Source organism: Sinocyclocheilus grahami, unplaced genomic scaffold (genome assembly GCF_001515645.1).
Source record: "Sinocyclocheilus grahami isolate Dianchi unplaced genomic scaffold, SAMN03320097.WGS_v1.1 scaffold945.1, whole genome shotgun sequence".
Taxonomy (NCBI): Eukaryota; Metazoa; Chordata; class Actinopteri; order Cypriniformes; family Cyprinidae; genus Sinocyclocheilus; species Sinocyclocheilus grahami.
Window position 1 is genome coordinate 220,024 of NW_015506124.1, and position 15,404 is coordinate 235,427.

At 38.1% G+C, this 15,404-nt stretch overlaps 1 protein-coding gene across 1 annotated transcript in view; it reads right to left on the reverse strand.

Moving 5' to 3' along the window:
• The window catches only part of LOC107564536 (collagen alpha-1(XI) chain-like), a 91,899-nt gene that overhangs the window by 11,751 nt on the left and 64,744 nt on the right, over positions 1 to 15,404 (reverse strand). The window contains exons 41-53 of the mRNA XM_016249639.1: positions 13,545 to 13,652; positions 12,827 to 12,934; positions 12,236 to 12,289; positions 11,350 to 11,403; positions 8,552 to 8,659; positions 6,514 to 6,567; positions 5,851 to 5,904; positions 5,713 to 5,766; positions 4,616 to 4,669; positions 3,744 to 3,851; positions 3,588 to 3,641; positions 3,093 to 3,146; positions 2,949 to 3,002 (exon numbers count right to left, since the gene is read on the reverse strand). Of these exons, the coding sequence (XP_016105125.1) occupies positions 2,949 to 3,002; positions 3,093 to 3,146; positions 3,588 to 3,641; positions 3,744 to 3,851; positions 4,616 to 4,669; positions 5,713 to 5,766; positions 5,851 to 5,904; positions 6,514 to 6,567; positions 8,552 to 8,659; positions 11,350 to 11,403; positions 12,236 to 12,289; positions 12,827 to 12,934; positions 13,545 to 13,652 (918 nt within the window). The remainder of the gene's footprint in view (positions 1 to 2,948; positions 3,003 to 3,092; positions 3,147 to 3,587; positions 3,642 to 3,743; positions 3,852 to 4,615; positions 4,670 to 5,712; positions 5,767 to 5,850; positions 5,905 to 6,513; positions 6,568 to 8,551; positions 8,660 to 11,349; positions 11,404 to 12,235; positions 12,290 to 12,826; positions 12,935 to 13,544; positions 13,653 to 15,404) is intronic.

Below are 15,404 nucleotides of genomic sequence, written 5' to 3' on the forward strand. Positions count from 1 at the left end.
CAAAAGCAGGAAATGTCTGAGGAGGGCAAAGAAGCTGAAGCTGAGCCTTCCCAATCCTCCTGCCCTGTGTATGATGAGCTTTTGGAAATTATGGATCGCGCTTTACTTGCCGTGAAGCGGGTGAAGAAAGGTGACATCGCGAAATATCTCTATGAACGTTATTTTTCTGGCCATAACCCTCCAGCTCAGGTGAGCCTTCCTTTCTTCCTGTTTTCCATATAAAGATTGAGAAGGAATGGAAGAGGCCGTTTTTTCCTCATGCATCCATCGATTCCAGCATACGAGTTATGCCAACTTCGAGGCGATGCATGAAAGCGGTTATGAGAAGATGCCCCTATAGAGTGACGCTGGCCAACTATCTCTCTGTGGGTGAGACGTCCTCTAAGACTCCCCTCCTTGACATCTCGCTCGGATGCCAGGGCATACGCAGCAGCAGCAGGTCGGGCTGTCGCTTCATTGCACACGATGGTGATGCTCCAAGCATAGCAGGCTGACCTGCTGAAAGACCGGGATAGCGGCCTTCACGAAGTCCAGGTCTGAGCCCGAACAACCCAAGGGTCCTAGCCCGTCTCGGTTTGAGGATCAGAGACCGGCTCAGAAGGCTAGTGTCGCGGCTCACGCTCCTCCCCCGCCCACGGGTAGGGGTAGGAAGAATCGCGGGTCAAAGGAAGGTAAGTAAAAGACCTAAGGGATGTGATCTAGACAGGGCGTCAGAGCTTTTGTCCAGATCAGAGTGATACCTGAGTATCTACTCATTTCCTTCGGGGGTCTTACATCTGCCCTTATCTTCACCTTCCTAATTCCCCTGTAACCACCATCTCTCCACCTGACTGAGGTTAGGTGGGAAATTTCCTGCATTATAGTCTCCTATGCTGGACCTATTAGGTTTGGTTGGTTCTATGGCTTCATAGTGACCATCTTACTGATGGTCCGGTCTAGAGGCTTCTTCGGACAGAGCTCCGACGCGGGAACCATGGTGGGTGAGTACGATCCATGTCTAAATATATGTATATATAAATATATATATGTGTGTAGAGAGAGAGAGAGAAACTCAAAACCTTCTACAGCAGATATCTATAAAGAGCTATCAACAATAAAAAGGTACTGCATTAATGTACCATGGCAACAAGGTAGCCTACTTTCTTTTTTCATCAACATGACAGTACATTTTTGTTCACCGATATCTCACAGAAACCAAAACATACTCCAGAAACCACATATACACAGTTTTATACCTCTTATGTCCATTGTGATGTCTATGACTCAGAGGTTTTGTATTGTTAATGCGCTAACATTTGCTAATGGAGTAACATAATTCGAGATACTAAAAAACAAGTCTTATTTTCATACACAATATTGATTCTGAAGTAAATGGATCATGTTTTAAGGATGTTTAGATATTTTTAATGGAAAAGACCAAAATACAGATTAATACAGTTATTTTGGGAGTGAAGGTATTAACAATCGCAATGGCTAATGGCTTGGGCAGACATCCAGATATTTAGCATTACTGTCCACACATTTGTGAACATTATTAATATGATTATTCAGACAAATAGTAACTTGTGAAAGACTTAATGATGGTATTGTTTTCTCAGTGTGGGAATGAGCACAACGAGGGTTGAAATATGTTTCCCAGAAGTCCATGATCAATATGGGTGTGTACATTTCGATTCAAGACACACAGAAGGCCGAGAGGTCTGCCGAATGAATCAGCTTCATGCACAGACCCACTTAAAGTTGTAAGCAAGGCGAGCAAAAATGGAAAGCCCTGAAATGCATTTTTATTGCTATTAACGGCTCTGCTGATACGAGAAAATTCAAATTGTCAGACTAAAAGCAGTTGAAAACATTGAAAACAGTCTCAGTCTCTTTCCTGACATATATACGGCGATAAAAACTCACTTTAGAAAACAACTGAAATGAAATTCTCTCTGAAGTTATGAGTCAGCTACTGAAAATTAAACGTTTACTGTGGTAAATATATCAGACGTGTTAGAGCTAAAGGTGTAATCTTTCTCAGACAAGTCTTGAGGATGACACCAGAGCTGACAATGACAACTTAATTTCCTTTCGGCTATCACACTAACACTGCCGTCACAGTGCTGTCATTCAACCCACTTTGGTCAATGTTCTCTAATAGGACTGTCTAAATGTCAGCCTCAGCTCTACTGCTCTTAAGCAATGCAAACGGATGTGAGAAGCCCATTTTTTCCCCCACACAGGTTTTAAGTTATGCTGAGATTTCACAGGAATGCCTTTTCCCAAGCAAAGCCTGCACTCTTTACTCGCTTGGGAACAATTTACTGAGGGAACACCCAGTAAAATCCTAACTGTGCTTTCCTTTTAAAGATTTATTGTTTGTGCTGTTCAGATCTGTTAAAAATAAATGTGTAGTTTTAGCATGAATTTCCAAAGGAAGCTCATAAACCTATTTGAAAATGTGTGTCTCAGCAGATTATAGAAGGAACAACAAAGGGGTAATACAAACAAGTACATTCTTACATTTTCTTAAAGAATGAAAAATGTTATACACCAACTTTTGATACTTACATTGGGTCTGTTGAAATCTCTAACACTAAGTCTGAGTTGTTGTAATAAGAACCAAATCAGTGCTGGGGAGTAGTTAAATACAAGTAGTGATGCTACTAGATTAATTACATTTTTCAGTAGCTTGACAGTAGAGATGTAACTTTTAAAATATTTTTTTCATATTTTTTCAACTAGCAGTGTAGTGACATGAAATGCTACATCACTTTGCTTAAAATATGAGTAGGATCAGTAAGATCTCAGCACATTTTCTTTTAGAATCATCATTAGTCCATTATACATTGTACATGTTTCATAGCACAATATAAAATATAACTATTTCTATGCTTTTTCAAAAATGTATGCATTTCTAGATATAACCAGTCAGCCAACAACTGTCAGTCCAAAGTTGTACTCACTCGCTTTCCAGGGGGTCCTGGAGGACCAGCTTCACCAGATGGACCAGGTGGACCCTGTGGTGTAAAAATTCAATGCATTACTCCCAAGTTTCATTATGTTTGAACAAAAAATATGATTTTCAGTGAGAGTCGACCATCACTCACAGGCTGACCGGCCTCTCCATCATCTCCCTTGTCTCCAGGAAGGCCATCCAGTCCCTTTGTGAAACAGGACATTACATCACAACTTTCATTTCCATCAAACATCATATTAGAGTTTCCTCACAACATTTGCTTAATATGCTCTTGGACATTAAAGCTGTAACTAATAACTATTTTGAGGACATGTTGATTATTTGTATGATTGATATCCCACATCTTGCACAATGCTTTTATTCAAACAATGTGCATTGAAGCCTATAACATATGCTAAACATTGTGGACAAAAAAAGGTTGCTTGAGTGGAAACCTGAGCACATGAAACTAGATGTGTTTTTAACATGTTTATGTATAAAGTGCTTTGGAAAGAGCTGCACACATTTTTCCTCACTCTATCACTTCCAGTATTTTAAAATGCATTTGTTCTCCACAGAAAATAGTTATTTTACTGCTGCAAAGCGAATACACTCTTGTGTTTGAATGTCTCCATATTGAACTTACAGCAGTTCCGGCCTCACCAGGAGGACCTGGATCTCCAGGGAAGCCAATAGGACCCTAAATTACAAAAAAAATGATGGATCAATTCAGTCATCATATTGTATTATTTCTGTGTAATAGATGAAGGGTGCTTCTGGGATGTCATTGATGGAGACTTACTGGGTTTCCTTTGGGACCGTCATCTCCAGGGGGTCCTCTTGCACCAGCGGGTCCTGCAGCTCCAGGAGGGCCAGCTTCTCCTTTCTCTCCAAGCTCACCTTTGGGTCCCTATAGAAGGACACAACAAACACCCTTTGAATGACAAAATATGTAATTCAAAGGTGATGCTATGCTGTTTTCAAGCCCAAGAGGGAGAATAACTGTAAATGTTGGCTATAAAGAGATTATAACGGTTACTTATTGCTTAGTTCCTCAGTAATTTAATTACTGAATTTGATCTGAGGTAGCCAACAGGGTGAAATGCAATTCAAATTTTGAATTTAAGGAAGTAGTATTAAAATGAACTGAAATTCCCGTTACTGCAACAAGTATAACATAATAAGTGTATAGAAGCATTTCTAAAACTAACTTTGAATATGGCCTTAAACTCTTAACGCAAGCAGAAATCTACTATCCTATTTAGTATCAAAAAGCATTGAGACCAACAGACAAACATCAGCATTTAAGATGCTGATATCACATAAACAGGTTTGTGCAGCAGGCAGTGGTTGAAATAATGTCCCTGGGTGAAAAAGGATGATGATAACAGCAACCATCTAGAATGCAAGTGATGTTCACCTCAGCATATATGAGCTAGAGGAAAATATTCACATGGCATTCTAAAGCAGAGTGAGGTCAAATTAATCCACCGCAAAGGACTGTAGCCTTAACACCTTAAAGGTCATTAGCTTAATGTGTTCTAAGTTAAAAACAAAGATTTGTGTAGTTATGCTCCTTGAATGTCAATAGATTAGCCTCAATTACATGCAGGTTAGACACGTCTAGTAAACACTTAGAAAATCAGACTCAACAACTCTTAAACAAATACTTACTACTGTACCAGGCTCTCCTGGTGGTCCTGGATTACCTGCCTCACCGGTCTCACCCTGAGGGGAAGAGATGAAGGGAAACAAGTTCAGTTCTGCTTCTTCTTTATTACATGTGACATCTATGCACATTCACCATAATAATTGTAACACACATTTATTTATATTCATATTTTTAAAGGGGGCATTGGATGCCCATTTTCCACAAGTTGGTATGATTTTTTAGGGTCTTCATGAAATGTCTGCAACAAACTTTGCTTAAAGTTCCTCAATGGTTGTGTAAAACAACACCCTTTTTACATCGTCAAAAACATCTCTGATCACAGCAACCCGTTTTGGTGTATGTCTCTTTAAATGATAATGAGCTACTGCTCACCCCGCCCCTCTCTTATGTTTTTTTTTGTGTATTCGGTGGTGTGTTATCATCATAAACAAAACTAATCCACTGCATCCTCAGTGACTCTGATGACGGGAGAAAATGAACACACTTATGTTCACTTTTACATCCAACTACAAAACACCTGCATTGCTTAAGAGACATTGATGTCGCTACAGCTGCTCGTGCGTGGAGAAAATGGCGGTCAGCGTACAACTGGTTGAGGGCAGAAATATGCTAATACGGGACAGTCCATCAACGGTCGTGGGCCTGGCTTGATCTCTTATGTTTTTTTTTTGTGTATTCGGTGGTGTGTTATCATCATAAACAAAACTAATCCACTGCATCCTCAGTGACTCTGATGACGGGAGAAAATGAACACACTTATGTTCACTTTTACATCCAACTACAAAACACCTGCATTGCTTAAGAGACATTGATGTCGCTACAGCTGCTCGTGCGTGGAGAAAATGGCGGTCAGCGTACAACTGGTTGAGGGCAGAAATATGCTAATACGGGACAGTCCATCAACGGTCGTGGGCCTGGCTTGATAATTGAGACTGTTTAGGTTTTTTGGGGATTAAAAAAAAAGGAGTGAATGGATTTTTATCATTGTAGGGTGGCTGTGCCCACACACTGCTAAGACACATTTATGTGCAAACACCATGTAAAAGTGAATTTAGCATCCTGTCACATGATACTTCAGATTTATGTAAGAAATACCCACCTTTTCACCATTTCCACCCATTGCGCCAATACCTCCGGGAGGGCCAGGAGCACCCTGTCAATCAAATAACAACATTGATGATTCAAATCTTTCTGATTCACTAGAGTGTCTATTCAAATATGTCACAGTTAAACTCACATCTGCTCCACTAGGACCTTGAGGACCTCTGGGACCTGGAGGACCAGGTGGACCCTATAAGAAAACAACAGTTCGTCAAACAATTAAGATAGTAAACTCAGGAAGATTCAATGGACGAATCAAACCAAACGTTGGTAAATCATTATGAGCTATTTATTACAAGAATCTGCATATTTTCTTCATGGATCAGTGGCACTAGCAGTAATACTATAAAGGTGTGGTCACATTTGCCTGTGCAAAATTTCACAGGCAAAAAAGTCGACTGTCCAGTGTCAATACTGTAGCAATGCATGGAGCAGAAGTCGTAATTTTTCAAAATAAGCAGCTTTCTGTTGGTCAACATGGTAAATTTGTGTGACTTGAACATGAGTGAATTCGGCGCAGGGAGCTTTTTCACCTCACGTGAAACTCCCAGTTGTGTGAATTCCAAATGAAACGACTAAATTCCACCCACAAAATTTTAATAAGCAATGGTAAATGTGACTGCACCTTAAAACAGTTTTTATGACACTATTACATTAAAGATATATAGTACATTCAGAAACTTTTGTTGTAATTGCATTTAAATAAAGCAAGTATTCATGTTTAGTACATAGTTGAGACTAATTATGACAAAACTATAGTAAACACTGTGTTTTGACAGCAAGGATACTGCAAACTCACCATTGAGCCGACGTCTCCATTCTCTCCTTTCTCACCTGGTGGTCCTGGCAAACCCTAGAAGAAAACAAGTTTTACATATTAATCAGGCACAACTCCAGGTTACATAATCCCTGTTAGGAATTCACCCATTACAATTTCAAAAATGCTAAAACTTTCAGTAGCAAGAGAGGATACGTTAATGTTTCCTCTTCCCCCATGAGCAACATGACAATTTAGAATAACAATCAGTCTCATAGTGTTGAATATTAATATTATACATTTACAGCTCTGAGCCATCGGGTAAACACTATTAATCAAATAACAATTTTTGGTAATTAGCAGTAGAAGGAACCTCATGGCAATTAACGCATTTGCATTTGGGTGCCTGTGAATGTGTCGCACCCCGTGTCACTTTGAAAATATGAAATGCAAAAAGAGGAAAAGCTTGGCAAGCAATTCATTTTGCAATACAATTGAGCTTGACTAAAGAGGTTTGAATGTTATTCAGATCATTATCACCAAACAATACCAATAGACGTCTCTCCATTGTTCATAGTCAACATCTGTAATCACAAGCCTATTCTGGGTCATTGTATTTGGCAGACATGCTCTTTGGTACCCGCTAACACATAGCTTACCGCTTATTGTTGTGATAAATCTTGTGTTACTATAAAAGGACAGAAGTGATATTTCAAAGCCATTTTGAGGGAAATAATTTTCCCAACCGCCAAAAAGCTTGTTATATTTACAGTGAGTTTTGAAAAGATAATGAAAAGTCTCCATTCTAAGAGTCCAATGACTTCTCATTAGAAAGTTATTCAAAACTTGAGAGAAAACAAATTAAGATTGTTAATTTCTTCGGATCAAAAATCATTATCGCAGAGGATCAGTGAAAGGTACTAACAAGGTGACGCAGAGCACAAACAATTAGTGCAGTTGGGATGAATCGCTATTCCTATTACCTTTGATTACCAGGCAATTGCTCTGCGTGACTGTAATATTGCTGTGTAGAGTAACAGCCTCTGTTGCCATTTGAAAATCACTCCCTCATTATTCCCATAAAGGTGAAGTGTGTAATGTTTTTTTGATTTTATAATACTTTCTTAATACGCAGAGATAGCTACAGTATCACTAAAATATTTGGAGTTTGTAAGATTTTTTTTATGGTTTTCACCAAGGCTGTATCAATTAGACTCAAACAAATCACAGTAAAATAAAAATAAAAAATGACAGTAAAAAAAAATAATGTTTATAATTTTAAAATCAATAAAAACTTTCTTTTAAAATTCAAAATGGTGGTGATGGTGAAGCTGAATTTTCAGCATCATTACTCCAGTCTTCAGTGTCACATGATACTTCAGAAATCATTCTAATATGCTGATTCGGTGCTCAAGAAACATTTCGTATTAAGATCAATGCTAAAAAATTAACATCACTTAATATTTTTATGGACCCATGATACTTTTTTTCTGGATTCTTTGATGAATGGAAAGTTCAAAAGAACAGCTTTAATTTAAAATATAAATAATTTGTAACATTATAAATGTCTTTACTGTAATGCATCCTTGCTGAATAAACGTAATTCAATCTTCTGACCCCAAACTTTTGATTGGTAGTGTATAAGTAAACATTTCGTAAGCTGATTTCTCTGAAAAGTCTTTTCACGTTTCAATGTTTGCAACAACGGCTCAGCTTGTGACTTGAACTTGGGAAGTTGGAGTGGGACTCTGTTTTGTTGACTAATGGCAGACAGGAAGTGTTCAAAGAATCCTTTTGAGAAGCAATAATTATTTTTGCAAATCCAATTGGTGGCGCTAGTGGCACAAAAATTACAATTCACCTTAACAATGTCAAGTAAACTGAAAGTGATGGAATCAATCAGCCATGTTTAGAGCAACATAATTGAATCCAGATTTGAAAAATGGCTCTGCTTGCTCAATTATCCTGCCTCACAGTCTTAGATGATATCAAACAGTGGGGCTTTGTGTAAATTAAATACTATGCAAGCAGCAGATCCATAATAGACGTGTTTAGATTAGTGTAAAGATGATAACTCTACCTGCAGTCCAACGGGACCGGGAAGACCTGGAAAACCACGGGGCCCCTCATCTCCCTTCTGCCCAAACATACCCTGCTGACCCCTGGGTCCGGCCTCTCCGTCACTTCCCTACACAAGAAAAAAACTTCAGATATACGATAACACACTGACGCTTAACATCTGAAACTGTTACAAACTCTGAACATGATGGTGGAGAAGTACAGTACAACACTCTCTGTAGCCTACATGTAAAGTCAACTTGCTGACCCCAGAATGTCTTACATACTCTACTGTATGGCGCAGACAAGCATGAAAATGAGATCTACCCCTGAGACGTCAAAAGTCAAGTTTGAAAAGATCTGCCATTCAGAGGAACGCCCAGAGGAATTATTGAGGGTGAGAATGTGCTGCCCTCATCTCTGACTCTGCTTGCTCTACAGGGTCAGTGGAAGGGGAAAGGAGGGGCTCAGCACAGTTCAAACAAATGCAGAAAGATAATAAAGTGATGTGAGGTAACAGTGCTGCCTGTGAGAAGAACATGCCTGAATGGCAGGTCACTGCAGGATATGATGGAGTGTTTGTATTGAAGACTATGAGGGAATGCAGTATTGACTGACATACAGGACAGACTTCACCATGATGGTAACAAGCATTATTAATCATGAAAAAATATCAAATGTATTAATGTATTTATTAAATATTGATTATGTTGGTTTAAAAGCACAATATGTACGATTTTCGTAATAACATATCCAAAAACCATTATTTTTACACATTTTTACAGTATTGCGCATTATAACCAATCACACACGAGTCTGTTGAGCTTATGAATGCAATGGCCAATCAGAGGTGTTCAGATGAGTCATCACTGAAACGCCGGAGATTCAGTGCGCGCTTGCTGACTGAATTCTGCTCTCTCACGAATTCTCTCATCAAAAACAACAAAGTGCAGATGTATTCACTGTTTGATGCATTCATCAAACAGTGTACTGCTTTACTGATTATAAGGGGAGATTTTTTGAGAGTGCTTAAACTCGCGCTAGACTGAAGTCAGTCATCTACTGTTCCTTGACAATGTAAATGTTCTTTGCTCGCTTTCTCTGTATAATTTATTCACTGTTTGAATAACTTTGAAAGGTACAGGCAATAAAAAATGTAATCATTACATCCGTGAACATGATTCAGACATTTCTGGATGGCGAAAATGACATCTCCCATCGTTCCACTCTCCTTCATAGCGTCATCAAGCTTCGCCTTTGTCATTGTTTTGAAAATGCGACCTCTAGCAGCTCAGTTACATATTGTGCCTTTAACATGTTCATTTAATATACTTAACATAGTAAAAAAACAGCTCACAATACACAATGTCTATTCAATGTTAACTCGACTGCCTTAATGCTTTTGAATCATTATTATTATGGGGGCTCTCTCAATTACTGATGTAAATGCCCAATTCATTTAATTAATTCAATGCAACCAATTCAATTAGTTAATCAGCAAATCATGTACAGGCATGCAATCAGTGAAGGACAAAAAAAAGAAGGAAAACCGGACACACCATAAATTTTCTAACAATAAATAAATAAATTAAATAAAAATACAATTAACAATAATAACTATTTTACAGAACAACAGTAAAAGTACACTACTAATAGTCTTAATTTCTTTGCTTTCAAATTTAAAATCATAGAGCTTTTATTTTAGTGGAAAACAGGGAGACCTAAAAGCAAACGATTCTTATTACAAATCTGTGAATATTTTCGACATGTGTTGCGTTTTCAAATGCATGTTACAGTATAAGGCCGTTTTGTGTTTCATATGGGGAAAAAAAACTGTATTTTTTCTGGAAATCACATCCTTGCATTTAATTATTCTGATTACATTTTTTTAATAAAGTGACAATCCTAATAATGTATGCATATAAATAAGGAAGGTTCAGACAAATATTGCTTATATTTAAGCGACTAAGATCTTTTAAGCAGCATTAACATCAAGTCATCTTATAGATTTAACATCTCACACGTTTCCAAATTTGTAATATCCTATTCAGTAGAAAAGCTGCATAGTTTCCAAGAATGTTCTTCACATAACTGCACAGAATAGGTGTAATTATCAGCTTTTATAGAGCTAATGTATCAAGGAAACAGAGAGGCCCAGCTGGGAGTGTTCAGCTTGAGTCATAAACTTTAAATATTCGACTGTGTGCCACCTGGCCCTGACTACTTACTCTCATTGCTGCTTTATCAACTCAGCAGGCTGCCTGACAGATGCAAAACTGAGCAAATGCGAGTAGTTATTCATTTAACAGACACTTTTATCCAAAGCAACTTATAGTGCACTTATTACAAGGATAATCCCCTTGAAGCAATGTGGACCAGGGTTAAACAATCAGGATGACCCAATGTGAGAAAATGTCGTCCAGTTGACGTAACTGTCACTTTCAGGCCAGTAGTTACAATGTTCTAATCATTTGGCCACATGCAATTGTTTTTATGCCTTGCATACATAACATATTCCTTTAAACATTGTTTCATTCACCCCTTGAAGGTTAATTCATCACCCCTTGCAAGATTCAAACCTTCATCCTTTTAGCTAACAGCCCAGATCATTAACCACTAGGCCCCAGCACCTCTGCGTAAATAGAAACAATCAAGTTAGGCTAAGGACGCTTGAGCAGTGAAAATACTTTGTGTGAAATCCCTGCAGTAATGAAGATAATATATTTGCGTGACAACAATTCCAGGATGAATGGAAAAAAAAAGAGGTGATCATTTGGGTTTCATCCTATATGGCTCAAATGGAAGGTTGTAAGTACTCACAGCAGGACCTGGAGCTCCAATTACACCCTGAGGGCCTACTGGACCTGGTGGACCCTACAGCAACAGACAATCAGGACAACTTTAGGGACTGGTTGTGAAGAAGCTAGATCTCATATGAACGTTTGAAGTGCCAAAGATAATATTTGTGTAAAAATAGGTATAATAAATGTAAAGCTAAAAGCAAAAAAAGGTAAACAAATATTTATAAATAATAGTATTATTATTATAATATTAATATTATAAATAAAACAAATTTATTTTCACTTTGCAATAAGGTTCAGTTTAGTTAACATACATTAGTGAACATGAACTAACAATGAAAAATTATTTTAGATAATTTATTAATCTTGGACATTTCAACATTTACTAATACATTATTAAAACCAAAAGTTTATTTTTTTTTCTGTTAATATTATTTAATGGACCTGAGCTAACTTGAACTAATTATGAACAGTTGTATTTTTATTAAAGTTAACAAAGATTGATAAATACTGTAACAAATGTATTACTCATTATTATTTAACATTAAAGTCAAAGTTAACTTCATTTTTAGCACACTGCATGACAATGGATAAAAATGAAACAGCTCCCTCAGGAAACAGTGACACATGCAATAGACAGTCTTGAGGACTAAAACACAACAGTAAATATGGACAATAAATACAGACACAGAGTAAATACAGTAGGTAATACAGTATATACATAAGGTGTCGCAAAAGTGGGATATAACTGATTTCTGAGATAATGCATTAAAAAAATTAGGAACTTATTATAAAGTGTTACCAAATAAATAGAATTACTATTTTGAATGTTTAATTTATAATAAAATATTAAACATATAAATACAAATATTTTGTAGAAATTGTTTGAATACTGTTTAACTCACATGTTCGCCTTTGTCGCCCTTGCTTCCCTTTTGACCCGGTTCTCCAACTTCTCCCTGGGGAAAAAAAATCAAGTAACTTCATGCTCTGTTTACAACTTTTCCCTGGTTGCCTGGTCATCAAAAATTTCTCAAGGTCACTTCAGCATCAACAGCAGAGTAAACTTTACTCCAGAGGTTTTAATTTAACAGTAAAACCAAGACCTTTGGATGTTTTTGCAATTAATTGATTACTTGGCCCCTCAAACACCATTGCCGCCACAGCCGAAAAGAATAATGTGGCTTGAGACGTGATAAGGATCTAAAATAGCACTATTCTACATTGAACAGGGCAATAATAGATTCTGGAATACATTAGCCTCAAAGCACGTTTGTTTACTTTGTTTATGAGCATGTGTGCAGAAGTGTGTGTACACCTCGATTTCACTGGTTTCAACATTTCTCTATAGTAATGATTTTGTGTCTTGTTTGGTTATAGTGATGGATAAATCAGAACTCTGTTTGCATTGTCATTAATGGTGTGCAGATGTGAGACGAGCATGATGACTATGGATTAAAATGTCATGCTGAAGCATTTGGAATAAAATGCTGCACCTTGTCACCATCCTCTCCAGGTGGACCCTGAGGTCCGGCTGGGCCTGGGAGTCCGACTGGACCTTGGATGCCATCCCGACCGGCAGGACCAGAAGGTCCTTTTTCACCCTGCATGAAGTTAAGAAATGACATTTTATAATCACGTCTGAAAGTGCAGATTAAGAAACTGCTATGACCTCTATGCATTACATCCTATGAGGATTACTTTAATCCAGTTAATACCGGCAGTCTAAGCAAACAAGGCTAATAGCAGATCCACTGCAATTAATTAACAGCATTTATACACAATGCAGAGGAATATGTCCAGTAATTATTATAACCTTTCAGGCAACTAATTGATTTCAGCTTTAACTGTGTGCTGTAAAAGTCTGAATTAACTGAATTAAGTTTCTGTTTGGATGCTGCATTAAACTGGCTAAGCTATATGTGGTAAATGTGCTTATTGAAAAGATTAATTTTAATGAACCAAAACTCTTTCCCTCTGGCCACCATTGTTTTCCACATTCATCTTTTGACATTAGTGCATCGCTTACTGTATCGCTGCATCTGACAGAAGCACAGTTGCTATTTTACTTTCTTTAGGGTGAATTCAGGTAAATTAGGCCTCATTTTGCTATTCATCTCAACAAAAAGTGGCACAATTTCTTATTTTTATTCAATTTGACAATGTACAAGCTAACATTGGCATTTTTTAAATCTCCAAACAATGCACACTCACCGGAGCACCCTTCTCCCCAGCAGGTCCCGGGGGTCCCTGAGGTCCATTACGTCCTGTTAGACCAATGGGTCCTCCTGGTCCAGCTGCCCCTCTCTCTCCTGGTGACCCCTGTGACACACATATCCCATTAAATCTGACTGGAACACAGCTGAATTCCAGGAGAGATTATTAACCGAATTAGATAATTCAGTTTTAAAAGAAAGCAAGTCTTGATTTTACATATTTTTTTGCATATCCAAATTAACAATTTTCCGCAAAAAGTCTCACTAACAAACATTTGTTTGCAACAACAATTGCTCTTCTGTCGGGTGTGTTGCTTCCAGACTTCCTTTTTTTTTTTTTTCTTACAAATCAATTGCCTTTTTTTTTTGTCTGGACAAACATTTACAGTCATTTATGACTACTGTGCATAGAGATATGTATTATAGTTGTATTATAGTGTCTGGACAAATTTTCATTTGTATGTCATGCAACAATCTTTTCAATGAATATAATAAATACATATACTTTCAAATATAAATATGTATTTTATTTTATCTATTTAATACCTAGTTAATTAAATATTTTAGAAATAAACATTACATTTAAAGTTCCATGACTTTTCCAGGCCAGTTTCAAATATCACTGACATTTCCAGGTGCTCCATGTCTGTGGGAACCGTGTTATTCAGTAGCTTGTTTTGGCTCTAAGGAACGTGTTCTCATACAGATCCTTTGCTGAACTGAACAACACTAAGGCACATTTGTGTATCAAATTAAATACATTTCTTTCTTACAGTGTATCAGTAGGTCTTACTGACAGACAAAAGTTTATGAGAGAGCGAGCTCTCTGGTTCAAAACCAACACATTTTTTCAGAAACAGTCCATTAGAGCATCTATTAGCATTGAATGGTTAGCACTGAAGAGAGCTCTCAGAGAGAGGGCTTTATTCACCGTTTACTTAAAGACATCCGGTTGCTTTCACATGCATGCACATATGCACATAAACACATGCTGAAACTCACAACCTCATCCGACTGCATTAGCCAGCAGTGTTAAAGGGGTCATATGATGCGATTTCAATTTTTCCTTTCTCTTTGGAGTGTTACAAGCTCTTGGTGCATAACGAAGATCTGTAAAGTTGCAAAGACTAAAATCTCAAATCCAAAGAGATATTCTTTATCAAAGTTAAGAGTCAACCACGCCTACCTAAAATGGCTCGTTCTAACACGCCCCCACATGTCTACATCACTATGTGGGAAGATTTGCATAACGCCACCCAAATGTTCACTCAAAGAAAGAAGGCGTAACTTTTATTCTCGCTGTAGTATTTTTGTTGCCGCCACTGCCATGTCGTGAAGGCACTGTGTGTTTCGTTGTGAAAGTGAAACTACTTTGTTTGGCCTTCCAAAAGAGGACGATATCTGCTCTGTCATGCCTGGAGCTGATCGGTGCTGGTTGCTGAGGAAATACTACAACTTTGCGCTGTGGATGGCCGGATCGGCTTTCACTGTGGACGAAGCAGAGTCCAGCCCAGGTTCGTCACATGTTGTTGCCGCAAGCCTGCCGGACGCTCCTTCGTCAAATCCGCCGCCGCTGCTCACTCTAGCCCTCCGGCCGTTCCTCACTTTATCCCCCGGCCTCTGTTCACTCTAAGGCCGCCGCCGCTCTATCTAGGCCGCCGTGTGTGAAGCTGTGTTTCGGTGTGAAAGCGAAACTACTTTGTTTGGTCTTCCAAAAATGGACACGACTAGAAATCAGTGGTTAAGTTGTATTTACAACACTGTTCCAGAACAGTGTTCAGATGTGTGCAGCACATTTTATGGAGGACCGTTTCCTGATCGTGGTAGAGTAGACTACAATGCCGGCTGTTCTGACTCA